This window comes from Eptatretus burgeri, chromosome 7 (assembly GCF_056783735.1).
Source record: "Eptatretus burgeri isolate ZD-2024b chromosome 7, Ebu_testis_v1, whole genome shotgun sequence".
Taxonomy (NCBI): Eukaryota; Metazoa; Chordata; class Myxini; order Myxiniformes; family Myxinidae; genus Eptatretus; species Eptatretus burgeri.
This window is the reverse complement of record NC_140967.1, coordinates 53,390,085-53,405,371: the sequence shown is the minus strand read 5'-3', so window position 1 is coordinate 53,405,371 and position 15,287 is coordinate 53,390,085. Positions and strand designations below refer to the sequence as shown.

Below are 15,287 nucleotides of genomic sequence, written 5' to 3'. Positions count from 1 at the left end.
AGGGGTAGACTGCAGGTGGTTCCTGACTTCAAATGTGCTGTTTGCGCAGGTAAACAAGTGACTCCCGTAAGAGCAGAAAGGTTAGTTTACGGGGATATATCCCTGGAACGTCTCGATAAATGATGTTACCTTGGTGATATGATTAGTGCAGGTGGTGGTGTGGAGGCAGCAGTGAATGCAAGAAATATGAGTGGCTGGAGGAAGTTCAGGGAGTTGTTACCCCTATTGACATCAAAAGGGACCGCTCTCTGATTAAAGGGAAAACTTTATGCAGCTTGCTTTACAAAAGCGTGATGTTGTATGGCAGTGAAACATGGGTGATCAAAAAGGAGGATGAACAGAGGTGTGAACGAAACGAAACGAAATGAGAATGGTGAGGTGGATGTGTGACGTGACACTGAAGGATAGGCAATCAAATGTGGAATTAAAAGACAGGTTAGGTATAGAATGCATCCGTGAGGTTATGCGTGGGGGTAGGTTGAGATGGTTCGGACATGCGGAAAGGATGTGGGCGGGTCGCTGTGTGAGGAGGTGTATAAATATGAATGTGAATGGAAGGAGAGCTTGAGGCCATCCGAGGAAAACATAGGATGTGTTGCTAGGAGACGATCTTCGAGTTAAAGGTTGAACTAGAGGGATAGCAAGGGATCGTGCAGTCTGGAAAGCATCCATTTGGTGAACCACGGCTTATACATGCATGTATGGAAACGGCCATAAAATGATGATGATTATACATATATATATATATATATATATATATATATATATATATATATATAATATATCTATATATGTATATTGCATTTGCTCCCTCAAATATTTTATGAAAAAAAAATTTTTTTTAATGGAAAACTGCCATCATTCAAAATTCTAAGTAACCATTGCTGACAAAGTCACAATTAGCCATGCAGGATTTATATTGTCTCATTATCCTCCAATACATGCCCTAAACCTTCTCAACGAACAATGCTTTTGAAAACCTGTACAATGTGCTCCAACTTCAACGGGGTTGTTCTGATACCTTGCTTTAATATTGTGAGAGCTTGATAAAAATGTCAATTCTCCCCAAACTTAACCAACTAAACCCTGTCTATAACTTTGAAAACACTGGGCCCAAATATATTTTTTTATATCATTCCATGTTTAGGAATCGGTAGAAACGTTAACAATCAAAGGACGCATAACACGCATCATGAAAACTTTCAGGAAATCACAAGATGTATGCAGAACCTGATATGTAGAATAAGGATTCAAAATCAACAATCCAAAGCTTGGCACGGAAGTCCATGTGTAACCTCAGATAAAACATGGTAAACATCGAAAAACCTTCAAAATCATTCGCTGTTCTTTTCTCCAAATTTATTCGGTCAACACGAGCAGCCACTAGAAATGAAATCCTTAATATTATCGGAATAAGCCATATGGAAAAATTCGGACGTAGCCGTACGAGTGTCCGAAAGTGCTATTTTATATGAAGTCTGACAATACAAATTATAAGCCTTTCATGCACAATCCATGCATCGTCTTTCAGCTACAAATATGTAATAAGTACTCCTAGATAAATTACGCATTTGAAATGAGTTGTACACTTGTTTTATGAAGCCGTATGCTAACTATTTGTGTCAATAGTGGAACCGTGAGGGTCAAGTTAAGTGCCCACATTCTGAAAAAGGTTATGATGGTGAACTGGCAACAGAAGCATTTTATTTAATTTTTTATTTTAATCTGTTTGGTTGTTTGTTTTTCTTTGAATTTTCATGTTGTATAAAAATAATATATATACATTTGAAATCCTCAGCTAACAAAGTGGGTTGGAAAGAAAGAAACAACAAAGATTGCCACATTGGTATGACTTAAGAATAATAAAGACGAAGCTTGTATTGAAAAACTACCTTGGCCCTAACCTTGGATTTTTGTCATCTCGCCTCGTCACTAGAGGCTCGATTTTCTGAGGCAAGCTCAACGCTCGGTGACGCACGAGTGCTCGCTGGGGGGCCGGAGAGGTTAGCTGCCTTGGTGTTCCTTTATGAGGAGAGCATAGCAGCCGAGCACACATGGGCCAGTCTTCACTGGATTGAGAAAGAAATGTAAGGCCATGCAACTCATTTTTCAAAGAGAAAGGTGTGGCGGTAGCTCATAGATCACACAAATTGTACTTCAGTCATTTATTATCTTGTTATATGTGAGTATAATGGAGGAGAGGAATCTAGCACTATAACACATAAAATGGGATGCTGTATTTTGGAGGTGCTCAGATGTTTATGACATTATTGAACCCAAATAGTTAGCCCATCCCCCGTGCTGCAGGAGGTGTGTGTGTGTGTGTGTGTGTGTGTGTGTGTGTGTGTGTGTGTGTGTGTGTGTGTGTGTGTGTGTGTTGCAGAAGGTGGAACAGAGTCCTCCCAGGTCTCAAAGTATCCACCTTCTTTTGTGCTTGTGTGCATGAGTGTGTGCACGTGCAAGTTTCTGTTGGCTGCTATCTCCAGAGATGCTTTGAGGAGATTGAACAGAGATCTACCGTGTGTGTGTGTGTGTGTGTGTGTGTGTGTGTGTGTGTGTGTGTGTGTGTGTGTGTGTGTGATCACGATTAATGAGTGTGTATATAATATGTCACGTATAATAGTGTTGTGGGAATGATATTTGGGGGTTAATAGAACAGTAGTTATTTATTTGCATTTGTTTAGATACTATTTCTGCAATAGATATACATTGCATATATATAGTTATATGTTTGTTTTCCCTCCCCTTGTCCTTCCCTATTCAAACCTCTGTTTGTACGTCTTTAAATGTTCTTATCCTCTGTTTACATGGATGTGTTTTTTTTTTTTAAGCGCATACGGGAGCTTTACCCCTCAAGCCATGAGAATGTGCAGGTGTGGCGAATCTGCATTGAGGAAATCAGCAATAGCCTCACCACAGGAGCTAATACACAGGGCAAATTTGCATTGAAGTCTGCAGTTAGTCACCCCGAGAGCTCATGCGGCTCAACACGGGGCTCAGTTGTTCTTGTGGGCAGTTCTGTCAACAGCTGCTTGGAAGGAGAGGGAGCTTTTTTTTTTGAGGTCTGTTGGTGATTCAGCTGATGACACTGGCGGTTGACCATTACAGCTGCACTGGAAGAAAGACGTGAAAGCCGAGAGAGACAGACAGCCATTTGGAGGAATGGCAGGAGATAGGAGAACGCCCAAATCTGAATGTGTTCATATAAAATAACCAATTGCTTTAGAAACAGTCACGAGGACAAAGGAAAATGTGATCGCTCATACGTTGCTGAGGTTAAGAGTTAAAACCTCCACCACCCATCATCATCATAAGATACAGGATGAAACTTTGCCACCACGGCACCTGCAACCAAGCATGGAGACATGCACACACGTTCACAGAGAGTCCCTTTACAGATCCAAATGTACCCATATGTACCATGTCTGTGTATGCTGTGTACATACCTCTACCTTGCAGCAACTGCCATCTGTACATCCTGATCGGGACATGAACTGCACCGCTATCAACTGTCGTAGTGTAGGGCGCTTGGCAAGTGGCCAATGAAATGGTTGATGAGGAACAGCTGGATTGGCGAGCAATAGCAAGCTTATTGGTAATGACACATACCTGCAAAAAAACTAAACATCGCCGATTTCTTAACATTTTCTGATTTCACTACAGATTTCGAGTTATTTAGTCCACATGATCCGATCCTCCAAACTCAAATTGTATTTCTATTATATGCTTAAATTAGTCCATGAGAGTAGATTGGAAAATTGCATCATATAATGCATGAAATCGTTCCAAGCTCCAAATTTGAAAACTATAACACTTACAAAACCAATGTACACAGCTTTTTGTAGGTATGAAGATCAGGCATTCACCGATATCGGTGAGGAAAGAGGAAAAAAAAAAGTTTGAGCGCTTTATCGTTAATCAACCATTGCAGCCTATTCCAACTGAAGGCATTGTTGAGTAGGCCGAACAAAATGGCGAATTGAGACTCCAGCGAGGTAACCGAGGATACGCATTCAGACTCCATGAGAGTGAGGTGTTCAAGGATGCGCCCGTTAAATGATATTATGGAATAGGCAAAGCCTCGAAGCGAACGTAGAATTCTTCTTACATTCGCTTCTGACTTTACCTATAACTTGTTCACAACTGTATGCTTGCCAACTATACCGTGGTACATGTAAGCGCCGCACAGCTGATCATTTTGACGCAATTTCCGGTTACTTCAGCCTGGATTCGGGATCTGCGATCAAATAATGTAAATAACGATTAAAAAATATTTTTTGATGATCCGGGAGATATCTTTATTAAAATCAGTGGAGGAAATATGCACCATGTCTGATATTTGGGTCTTTCATGTCTCCGATGATGCCTTTATCTCCCAGGACTCATCATTCCCCATGACAAAAACCGGAAGCAAAAGGGTCATAGCCAACGACACGGATTCCAAATTGCCAGGGTATTGTGTTGTTGTTGTTGTTGTTGTTGTTTCCTATTCTCTCATGTGCACGCGTTGAGTATGAAGCTCGCTACGTTCGCAATAATAAAATAATGCCGTTAATTATCTTCAAAAGGGGTGTTTTAATTAACCCAAACACCCAATTTTCATTCATGTACTCCCTTGGAGTTCCCATACTATGCATGCAAAGTTTCAGGCTGCTTGGTTTTATGGTTTTGGAGTTGTGAAGGACACACACACACACACACTGACTGACTGACACACACATTTATTATTGGAGATATCATCTAAATTTGTGAAGGCATTCCCACTTCAAGCTATGCTTCTTGGGACAGCCTCTTTCAGCCATTTAAATGTCCTTTTGACATGATTTTGCTTTTGTTGAAGGACATAAATGCTGTATTGATTTTATATGTTGATCTTCCTATTGTTTACTAATGTCCTTATAAATGATGTAAATGTATTAAGTGGAAATGGGTGGGTGGGGAGGAAGTGAAATCCATCGCTATATTATATTAAGAATAATATGGTTTGTATGTCTGCGATGGTTAGATTACTCTTGTATTAAGGAAAATGGCAGAGTAAGTGGTTTTGTAAAACGTGCACTGAGGAGGCTGTGAGTGTTAACTTTAAGATAGTGCAGAGTAAGTTTGTTGCGTAAAACCTCTTGTAAATAAGGCAAGGCCAGGTGAAGTCTTGTGGCTCTGGGTATTGTGACGTCCACGGGACTTGAACAGTCCCGCTAACGTAGAATGAGCCGAAACGATGGAGGCGATTTATTTGTTTATAACCCAAACATGGCGGTTCTAATCACTCCACCGCAAACGGGACGAGGAAGGTGGCACGAGTCACTTTTCACTGAGTTGATGATGTTTATTCCTTTTTTATTATTACTAAAAATAACAAGACTCGGCAAGAAGAGGGATCCGGGGCGATTCGACGGGATGGTGTTGGATCGGGCGTGGGGAAAAACACAGACAATTCCAATGAATAAAGATATCTCAAACCTTCTAAGGTGCCAAGCAGACACACACACACACACACACACACACACACACACACACACACACACACACACACACACACACACACACACACACACACACACACACACACACACACAAAACGTAGCTATCTCTGGTGGTCAGGCTGGACCGTGGTGTGGACGCAACTGTCCCTGGATCTGCGCCGGACGAGCCGGCCTTGCTCTCGCCGGGGGGGGGGGGGCAGGAGAAACCGTGGTGCTATCGACCTCCTGGTCTTGGCCCAAGTCCGCCCACAGCCGCCAGGGAACCAGCTCCCGCGCCAAGCCGCGAGCAGTAGAGGGAGGCAGGTCCGCCCGCTGCCCAACCCCCGTACTCCGAGTCAGCAGAACCCTAGAGCCAACCGAGGCGAGGCGAGGCAAGGCTCCCAGACACGATCAAGAGCACGCTCGACTCAGCACAGCAGCCAGGACGCTCTCTGCCGCCACAGGTTCCACACCAAAAAAACACGATCGTTTTGGTTGTAATCTTCTTCTTCTTCCTTTTCGACCCTGAACAGAACCTTTTTTATCCTTCTGCCCTCGTCACCTCCAATCGAGCCGTTTATTGGCCCACTGCTGTCGCCTTCTGCCAATCGTGATCACGGGGCGGAGCCATCCGCTGCTCTGTCCTGTGACGTCACGGCCAGTCTTCAGAGAATACCAAAAGGGGTTTACGCAGACACCCTTACCCTATCCCGTGTCCCTATCTAATTACGTGACATTTATCATTTCCCCCTTGAAGAAATGAACATTTACTAGACAACTTATCACCACTGAATTACTACTTATTACATCGAGATCCTGGTAAACTCGAACAGCATGGCATACCTAATTAAACATCCTAATTACCCTTTGAATGCATACCCCCCCCCCTCAAACGTAACACTGCCCCCTCCTCTGGTACCGCAGCTCCTGCAAGGTATATAACAGGCGCTACCGTACCAGCCTTAACACTTACTGACTCACACCTAATTAACCTAACGAAATAAAGTAGGGGGGGCAATGGGCAGCGAGTCGCAGCTAACTTACCTATCCTGCTTAATGTACTACCCCCTTATGGCCTTATCCTCGCCTAAACAATCATTCGTTTTTTTTTTTATTTTATTTTATTTTATCACATGACAGCACTGAGCGAAGTTGCACTCCATCCTCCGGATCATCGCCCTTGCCCAGCACTCTTCCAGTGATCTGGGGAGGGGAAACAAAAGGTTCCACAAAAACACAACACTTATACTTTACATTCCTACTCTAAGCCTTAACGACACTATTCACAGGATATTTACACTTGACCGCCTCCCCCAGTGGATGCTAATAGACCCAGCGTTACCTGGGGAGCCAATTTTCAAATTTGCTTGCCCCAAAATTATGTGGACATCATGCCCTTGCTGCACCTGTCAAGTTGTGTGGGATCGGGTGGGACTCACACATCTTCACAACACTCACACCATGGTCATCATCACATTTCTAGGTCATGGTCCTCATTTTAATCATGCAGGCTGAATCCCGTCATGGCCGTGGGGTGGGTTACCACAAGATGATGGGGGCATCTCAGGTGCAACCATGCCCACAGGTAAGCTTTAGTCCAACCCAGACGCTTCTCCGCCCCGCTCCCTTTGATTCCCTCCCCCCTGGTAGCCATCAGCTCCAATCCCGTACAACACATTGGAAGGGGTCTCACTGGCTCCTCTGGCCTTCCTGGGTCGCCAAGGTCCTACCCGCCTTGGTCGCCCAACCAGACCCTCTCCCAGTTGCCTCCAGACACTGTCACCATTAGCCACCAGGTGGTGAATCTCCTTGAAGGGGGTCGCAATTCACGCTCACCGTGAGCTTCAGCGATCCCTGTGGACAAGCATATCATCCCCACCCACAAAACCCACATGACTCCCCCACCCCATCGGCCTTACATGTGACACCTGCATTTCTAACACTTTGCCGACCATGACCTTCCCTGTTACCACACCATGTCCAATAAAAAATCAATATGTGCACCATACATTTCACTTCTTCACTTAAAACAACTCACACAGCACTTCTCACCCGATCCACGCACCAACCATTGGACAGCCACTCGTGCCCGCTTTGTTTCCAATTACCCACTGTCCCGATTGTCACTCTAAAACCCAGCAGAACTTACAAACCCATGCCAATTTTCCCACAATTCATTTTTTTCCACCAAAGGAGGGCACTTCGCCACAATCTCAGCAGCCGAGCATGGCCGTATATGCTCAGCCCAATCTAGTCTCCCGGACCCCCGACAGTGATCTCCGGACCCGACCTATGAAAGGGCATCTCGGATAGACCTGGCGGTTCAGCAGGAGGATTCATCCTCTGTAATATTTGGGTAATGCCAATTTCTCCCAGCCCCCCTCCCTGATCCTGGATCTCCGCCTGTCGGATCGTCACAGATGGCCTCTCTTGAACCCGACCCGGCCGACTCCACGAGGCCAGCCTGGCCGCGCACTCGGCCGCTCGGTGAACGGTGGGTGGATCCTGTAACTCCACTAGCGCTCGGACCTCAGGGTCAGGGAGAGCAGCTAAAAATTTCTCTAGTGCCAGTCTGTCCCATGCCTCCACTGTAAGGTCCCGATACGCGATTCTGACTGATTGGTAAATGTCCTGTGCCAGCTCCTGCACTCTCACCCGGCTTTAATCTGCGGTGCTGGAGCTGGGCCCGCACCAGATCACAGTTTGCCGCGAACCCAAACCGACGGCTCAACGCCGCGCAAATGTGGGAGCTGGTCAACATCCCCTCCGCGATCACGTTTAACACATCTGCGGCTGGTCCCCGCAACGTTGCCACCAAATTCCCTGTACGTTCCCGCTCATTCCACCCGTTTAGTCGGGAAATGCACTCAAATTGCGTCAGAAAAGCTTCAACGCTCCCTGACCCGTCGAAATTTACCAGGGGGATCACTTTTACGGTGGCCCGCTTCTCAGTTTCTCCCTTGTCCGAATCCAGCCCAGGGATCAAACACCCTTGTGGCTGCGTATCCAATTTCAGAGCCCACTGTGGCCAAAGATGTTTTGTGGTGAGGGTCTCATGGGTCAATTTTGCCTCCTGTTCCAAACGTTGAATGGACCGATTCACCTCTTCCCGCAGGATCTTCTGGGCCCGCACAACCTCCTCCAAGGCTCCGTCGCGAGTTTGTAGCTGCTCCTCAACCAACCCGGACACTCTACTTACAAAAGACGGCTCTACCAGGCCTTTATCCAAGACTTCATCTTGGCTCATAATTTTATCTTGTTCGTCCAAACGAGCCTCCAATCCTTTCACCTCCTCCGCCAAATTCATCCCTTGCTTCCTCAGCTCTCCCCACTCTTCAACTTGCAGCTGCATACGAGCATCCACACAGGCACGATGACGTTCCAGGCTTTCATCCACTTTATCAACCCGAATGTTTGTTGCATCAATTTTATCTACCAATTTTTTCCGTATATTTTCCCCCTCCAATGTAATTTCTACCTTTGTTTCCTCCAATCTATCCTCGAATTTACTTTGTATTTCTCCCAATTTAACATCCACACACTCCTGCATCTCAGTTTTCATTTTCTCCATCTTTTCCCCCAATTCATCCCTCATTAAATCAATCCGTGCACCCAACTGTACCCCCATTACCCCCAATTGATCTGTCATTTCTGCCCTCTGTGCCGTCATTTCTGCCCTCTGTGCCACGAATTGATTTGTCATTTGTACCGTCATGTCCCCTATTAAACGTTCCAACATTGTCTGGATCGACATCGCGCCGGTTTCCGGCGCTGCCGGCCCCGTTACGGGCAATGAAGCACGGTCCACGCTCGGAATGGGGGAGGTTCCAACCCTACCCCCGTCTCTCCCCTCTTCCCCCGACTCGCTGCCAGACACGTGGCCTTCCTCCTCAAACATCTGCACATCCGCCATGGTGCAGAAGTCCTGTTTGCCGCCAATTAATTTAAATTTGAAAAATCCCGCCAAAATTTTCCCGCGCTCGCGCGCTTTTCTGTAGTAATTTTAGATTCCAATTCGTGGCGAGATTTTAATCCTGGTATATAATTTAGAGGGGTTCGAACATCCAACACCCTGACACCAATGTGACGTCCACGGGACTTGAACAGTCCCGCTAACGTAGAATGAGCCGAAACGATGGAGGCGATTTATTTGTTTATAACCCAAACATGGCGGTTCTAATCGCTCTACCGCAAACGGGACGAGGAAGGTGGCACGAGTCACTTTTCACTGAGTTGATGATGTTTATTCCTTTTTTATTATTACTAAAAATAACAAGACTCGGCAAGAAGAGGGATCCGGGGCGATTCGACGGGATGGTGTTGGATCGGGCGTGGGGAAAAACACAGACAATTCCAATGAATAAAGAGATCTCAAACCTTCTAAGGCGCCAAGCACACACACACACACACACACACACACACACACACACACACACACACACACACACACACACACACACACACACACACACACACACACACACACACAACGTAGCTATCTCTGGTGGTCAGGCTGGACCGTGGTGTGGACGCAACTGTCCCTGGATCGGCGCCGGACGGGCCGGCCTTGCTCTCGCCAGGGGGGGCAGGAGAAACCGTGGTGCTGTCGACCTCCTGGTCTTGGCCCAAGTCCGCCCACAGCCGCCAGGGAACCAGCTCCCGCGCCAAGCCGCGAGCAGGAGAGGGAGGCAGGTCCGCCCGCTGCCCAACCCCGTACTCCGAGTCAGCAGAACCCCAGAGCCAACCGAGGTGAGGCACGAGGCTCGGCAAGGCTCCCAGACACGATCAAGAGCACGCTCGACTCAGCACAGCAGCCAGGACGCTCTCTGCCGCCACAGGTTCCACACCAAAAAAACACGATCGTTTTGGTTGTAATCTTCTTCTTCTTCCTTTTCGACCCTGAACAGAACCTTTTTTATCCTTCTGCCCTCGTCACCTCCAATCGAGCCATTTATTGGCCCACTGCTGTCACCTTCTGCCAATCGTGATCACGGGGCGGAGCCATCCGCTGCTCTGTCCTGTGACGTCACGGCCAGTCTTCAGAGAATACCAAAAGGGGTTTACGCAGACACACTTACCCTATCCCGTGTCCCTATCTAATTACGTGACATTTATCATTTCCCCCTTGAAGAAATGAACATTTACTAGACAACTTATCACCACTGAATTACTACTTATTACATCGAGATCCTGGTAAACTCGAACAGCATGGCATACCTAATTAAACATCCTAATTACCCTTTGAATGCATACCCCCCCCCCTCAAACGTAACAGTATTTAACACCAAAGGCAAACGCGCTTTTGTAGGAACGGTGATTACAAACAGTTTGGCGTGAAAGCCATTGCGGCAAGGTCTGCTGCGTTGAGCCCTGGAGGAAGACGGAATAATTTTGCAGGCTGACCTTGAATATAGCCCTGCTCACAAGCACTGGTGGCAAATAACAGTGATTCGGCATACATTGGGACGGTCCCACAGTTCACGACGCTCATGGTCACGCTCCGCATGGTACAGTTGAGCTTTGCGCATAGCGATGTCAACATCTTGCACTCTCTTTGCTTCGCCTCTGAGAAAGAGATGTCTCATTTCTCACCTTCCTCATCGCCATTTACACAGGTCCATCACTCCCTGAGCCGCATTTTGTCCATGCAGTACCGACCCGCATGACCATGCCATTGTGGTGAAGCCCCAACCAGCACATGCCCGCCACAAGCCGTCACCTGTCGTCGTTGTTCATCATGTGCGAGTCTGGTAAACATCACTATTAAGGGGTGAGGATTTATTTATTTCGTTTTGTACATGAGTTCAGTTTTTCGTGCCTCAACTCCCCCATTTGTTAGCCTCGTACACCGGATCTGTCCAGATTATGTCGTCTTGTCTATGCCCTTATCGTATGTCATTATTATAAAAGACATTTTCCCATTTTGTTCCTCCCACACGTTGAGCCGCCATGCAAGTTCGGCCTTTGATTGGAGCGATCCTTGAGGTTTTTTGGAAATGGTGAAGAATGGTTAATTGAACACAGTGTGAATTTGGTAAACTTTGCGATCTTCAGGCATAACAGCAACTGGTGCGACAGGTCACATTGGTCGGGACCCCTCTACACAACAGTACATTGATGTCCCTTTGTGTCCTTGTTCTGCAGGCATGATATTGTGCCTTCAGAAAGTATTCACACTCCTCGACATCTGTCACATTTTGTTGTGTTTTCTAGCCTGAATTTAAAATGGATTAAATATAGATTTTGTTGTCACCGATCCATACAAAATACCCAATTATGACAGCGAAAACATGTTTTTCGAAATTTTAAACAAATTAATTAAGAATGAAAACCTGAAATGTCCTGTGTCGATAAGTATTCACCCCCTTTGCTATGACACTCCAAATTGAGCTCGGGTGCATCCAAATTTCCTTTGATCATCCTTGAGATGTTTCTACAACTAGATTGGAATCCACATGTGGCCAATTAAATTTATTCGATATGATTTAGAAAGAAACACACCTTTCTTTATGAGGTCCCACAGTTGACGGTGCATATCAGAGCAGAAACTCTCCCATGAAGTCCAAGGAACTGTCCGTGGAACTCTGAGATATAATTGTGAGGAGGCATAGATCTGGGGAAGGGTATAAAACAAATTCTATAGTGTTGAATGTACCCACGAGCACAGTGAGCTTCATCATTAGGAAATGGAAAGAATATGGAACTACCCAGACTCTTCCTAGAGCTGGCCATCCAACCAAACTGAACAACTAAGCAAGAAGGATCTTATTCAGGGAGGTGACCAAGAACCCAATGAGCTCTCTGACAGAATTAGAGTTACTCGACTGAGATGGGAGAACCTGCCGGAAGGACAACAATCTCTGCAGCACTTCACAAATCTAGACTTTATACGAGAGTGGCCAGAAGGAAGCCACTCCTGAGAAAAAGGTACATGACAGCATGCCAGGGGTTTGCAAAATGGCACGTGAAAGACTGAGAGCATGAGGCAAAATATTCTGTGGTCTGATGAGACGAAACCTGAGCTGTTTGGCCTGAATACAAAGTGCTACGTCTGGTGGAAACCGAGCACAGTTCATCACCCATCTAACACCATCCCTTCCGTGAAGCATGGTGGTGGCAGCATTATGCTTTGGGGATTCTTTTCAGTGGCAGAGACTGGGAGGCTTGTAAGGAGAGAGGTAACAATGAATGGAGTCAAATACAGGCAAATCCTTGAGGAGAACCTGCTTCAGAGTGCAAAAGACCTTAGACTGCGGCAAAGATTTACGTTCCAACAGGACATTGACTCCAAGCTTACAGCCAAAGCAACACTGGAATGGCTTCAGGACAAGAACGTGAAAGTCCTTGAGTGGCCCAGCCAAAGCCCAGACTTGAATCTCATTGAGAATCTGTTGAAAGACTTAAAGATTGCTGTTCACCGATGCTCCCCATCTAACTAGACTGAGCTTGAGCAAATCTGCAAGGAAGAATGGGAGAAAATCTTCAAATCCAGATGTGCAAAACTGATAGACATACCCAAGAAGTCTCGAAGTTGTAATCGCTGCCAAAGGCGCTTCCACAAACTATTGACTCACGGGGCTGAATACTTATTGAAGCCAGACATTTCAGCTTTTCATTTTTCATTAATTTGTAAGAATTTCTCAAAACATTTTTTTCACTTTGTCATTATGGGGTATTTTGTGTAGATCGGTGACAATAAAATCTAAATTCAATCCATATTAAATTCAGGCTGTAATAAAACAAAATGTGAAAAAAAGTTGAGGGGTTGTGAATACTTCCTGAAGGCACTGTATGTGGAAGTACCTCTGAGTCTTGTGTATAGTTCTCACAGATAACCTGTATTAATTAGTCCATACTAATCCCCAAGAATGTTGAACGCTGAAGTTTGTTCACTTCACATGAAAATATTTATTGTGGGTCACGCAGCAGGTAGCAAATTAGTTGGGATATGAGGAGTCGCGGTGGCGGATGTACGTGATGGTTCTTGCCATGAGACTTTCAGTAGACGGCGATCCATACCCTCGGATAGTGAGACATGCCAGACCAAATGATTGTGCCATGTTCACACACAAATTGCATTCATATTTTAATCAATTGTCTCATACAGATTTCAAATTAATTCCTCTGAAGTTTTGATGTCCAAACACAGCCTTCAGTTCTTGAAAGTTTGGATTTATTCTGGACTAACTCTTCTATGTGAACACACCTTGATGATGAGTAATGGCCGCATTCATTCCCACCTCGTGGGGTCGGCCAGGGAAAGTTTTTGGCCCAAGTCTTTTTTGAACCGGTTTGCTTGACCAAGCAGGGTAGAGCAGGAATATGGAAATCAACCAGGGTGCAGGTGATGGCTCACCTACTCTTTGCAAAAGACATTGTGAGATCTTTAACTTCCACCAACGAATGCTAAGAGTGGATGCCCAGTTAAAAATCAATCTGAGGGATGACGCACACATTAATGATTCACCCTGCCTGTGAAATACCAGGATGACAGCTTATTATAGCTGGGTGGAGATCCGTACCCAGGTTAGGCCACTCAAAATAAAAAAAATAATTATTAATTCCATCAAAGAACTAGCGGTGTGCATTGGCAATAAATAATAGTCATCTGCGTTTGCAGCACAAGAGAGTGAAAACACGATAACAAAATGGTGAAAGTTATCCATCCATCCTTTGGGACCGTACTCTCTGCAAAGCGTTGGTGCTGCCTAAGCAGTCTCCTTGGTTATTGGGCACAATCCTGGACGGGTCACCACTCCGACACAGAATACCAGCAAGCTGGCACTCATTTTGCCAACCTTGGAAGGATGACAGGCTGAGTCAACCCCACCTGATATTAGTTCAACAGCTGAGTGGGATTTGAACTCTGGACCCGAGGATCCCAAGCCACCACCCTCACCATTAAGTCAACACCAGGCATAAAGATACCCCAATTCTACTTAAAAGGGTGACACATGATGAATCGTACAACGAAAGTCTGTGAGGCAGAAATACAAGCACATGGAGGATGGAGGAGTCCTGTACGAATGAATGTCTGAGAGGTGTGTTGTGGCTTTCCTCACTCTTGGAGATTGACACGGGTGAATTATCGGGATCGGCCGACTGGATGCCATGTGTGCCGCATTCACATCATGGAAATTCTGATTTCTTCCACCGTAAAAGATCACAGACCGCTGAAGTTTTGGGTGTTGCCCATCTTTGGAGTTGTTCGAGTGAAGAAAGACAGGTCCTGAAACGTTAGCATTTTGTGATCTTTATGGCAGATAACTTCGACCATCTTATTCTCGTATTTTTAGACAGCTCAGGGCTGAGAAATACACCTTGATATTGACGTTTTAAAAACGTCAAGTGTTTTGTCCCAGAGCCTTGAGCCCTTTGTCATTGTTTGTTTGACTCCGTAAGTGCAGACAGACTCAATAGTTTTTCAATGTTTGATTTTTTAATTTTTTTTGTGTGTGTGGGGCTCCACCACACCTTTGCTTCTTCTCCTTCTTCCTCTTGTTTCTGTGGATAGCTAAGTCTAGCCCACCCAGATTTGCTTTTCATAAACCTGTAATTGTCTCATAAAACAATTAAATTAACTTTAAAGGGGAACCCTTATGTCCAGCCCCAGTAGAGGGGGGAGTGGTGCTCAGGTGGAGGTGGGGTGTGGGTATTGTTTGGGTGATGGTGGATTGTGGATTGTGGGTGGATGGTGGATGAAGGGGGTGGTGGTGGGTATTGTGGGGGTGATGGTTGATTTTGGGGGGATGATGGAGGGAAGGGGGTGTGGGTATTGTGGGAGACCACCTCGATTAGCTCAGACCACCTCGATGCTCATCTACG

The 15,287-nt window shown here is 45.7% G+C and overlaps 1 protein-coding gene across 5 annotated transcripts in view; it reads left to right on the top strand.

Moving 5' to 3' along the window:
- LOC147023273 (RAB11-binding protein RELCH homolog) overlaps window positions 1-15,287 on the top strand; it is a 149,244-nt gene that overhangs the window by 68,415 nt on the left and 65,542 nt on the right. For all 5 annotated transcript variants that reach the window (XR_015060117.1, XM_085888504.1, XM_085888501.1 and 2 more), the window contains exon 15: window positions 1,937-2,087. Coding sequence is in view for 4 of the 5 variants with exons in the window: in XM_085888504.1 (XP_085744630.1) it covers window positions 1,937-2,087 (151 nt within the window). In the remaining variant the exon portion in view is untranslated. The remainder of the gene's footprint in view (window positions 1-1,936; window positions 2,088-15,287) is intronic.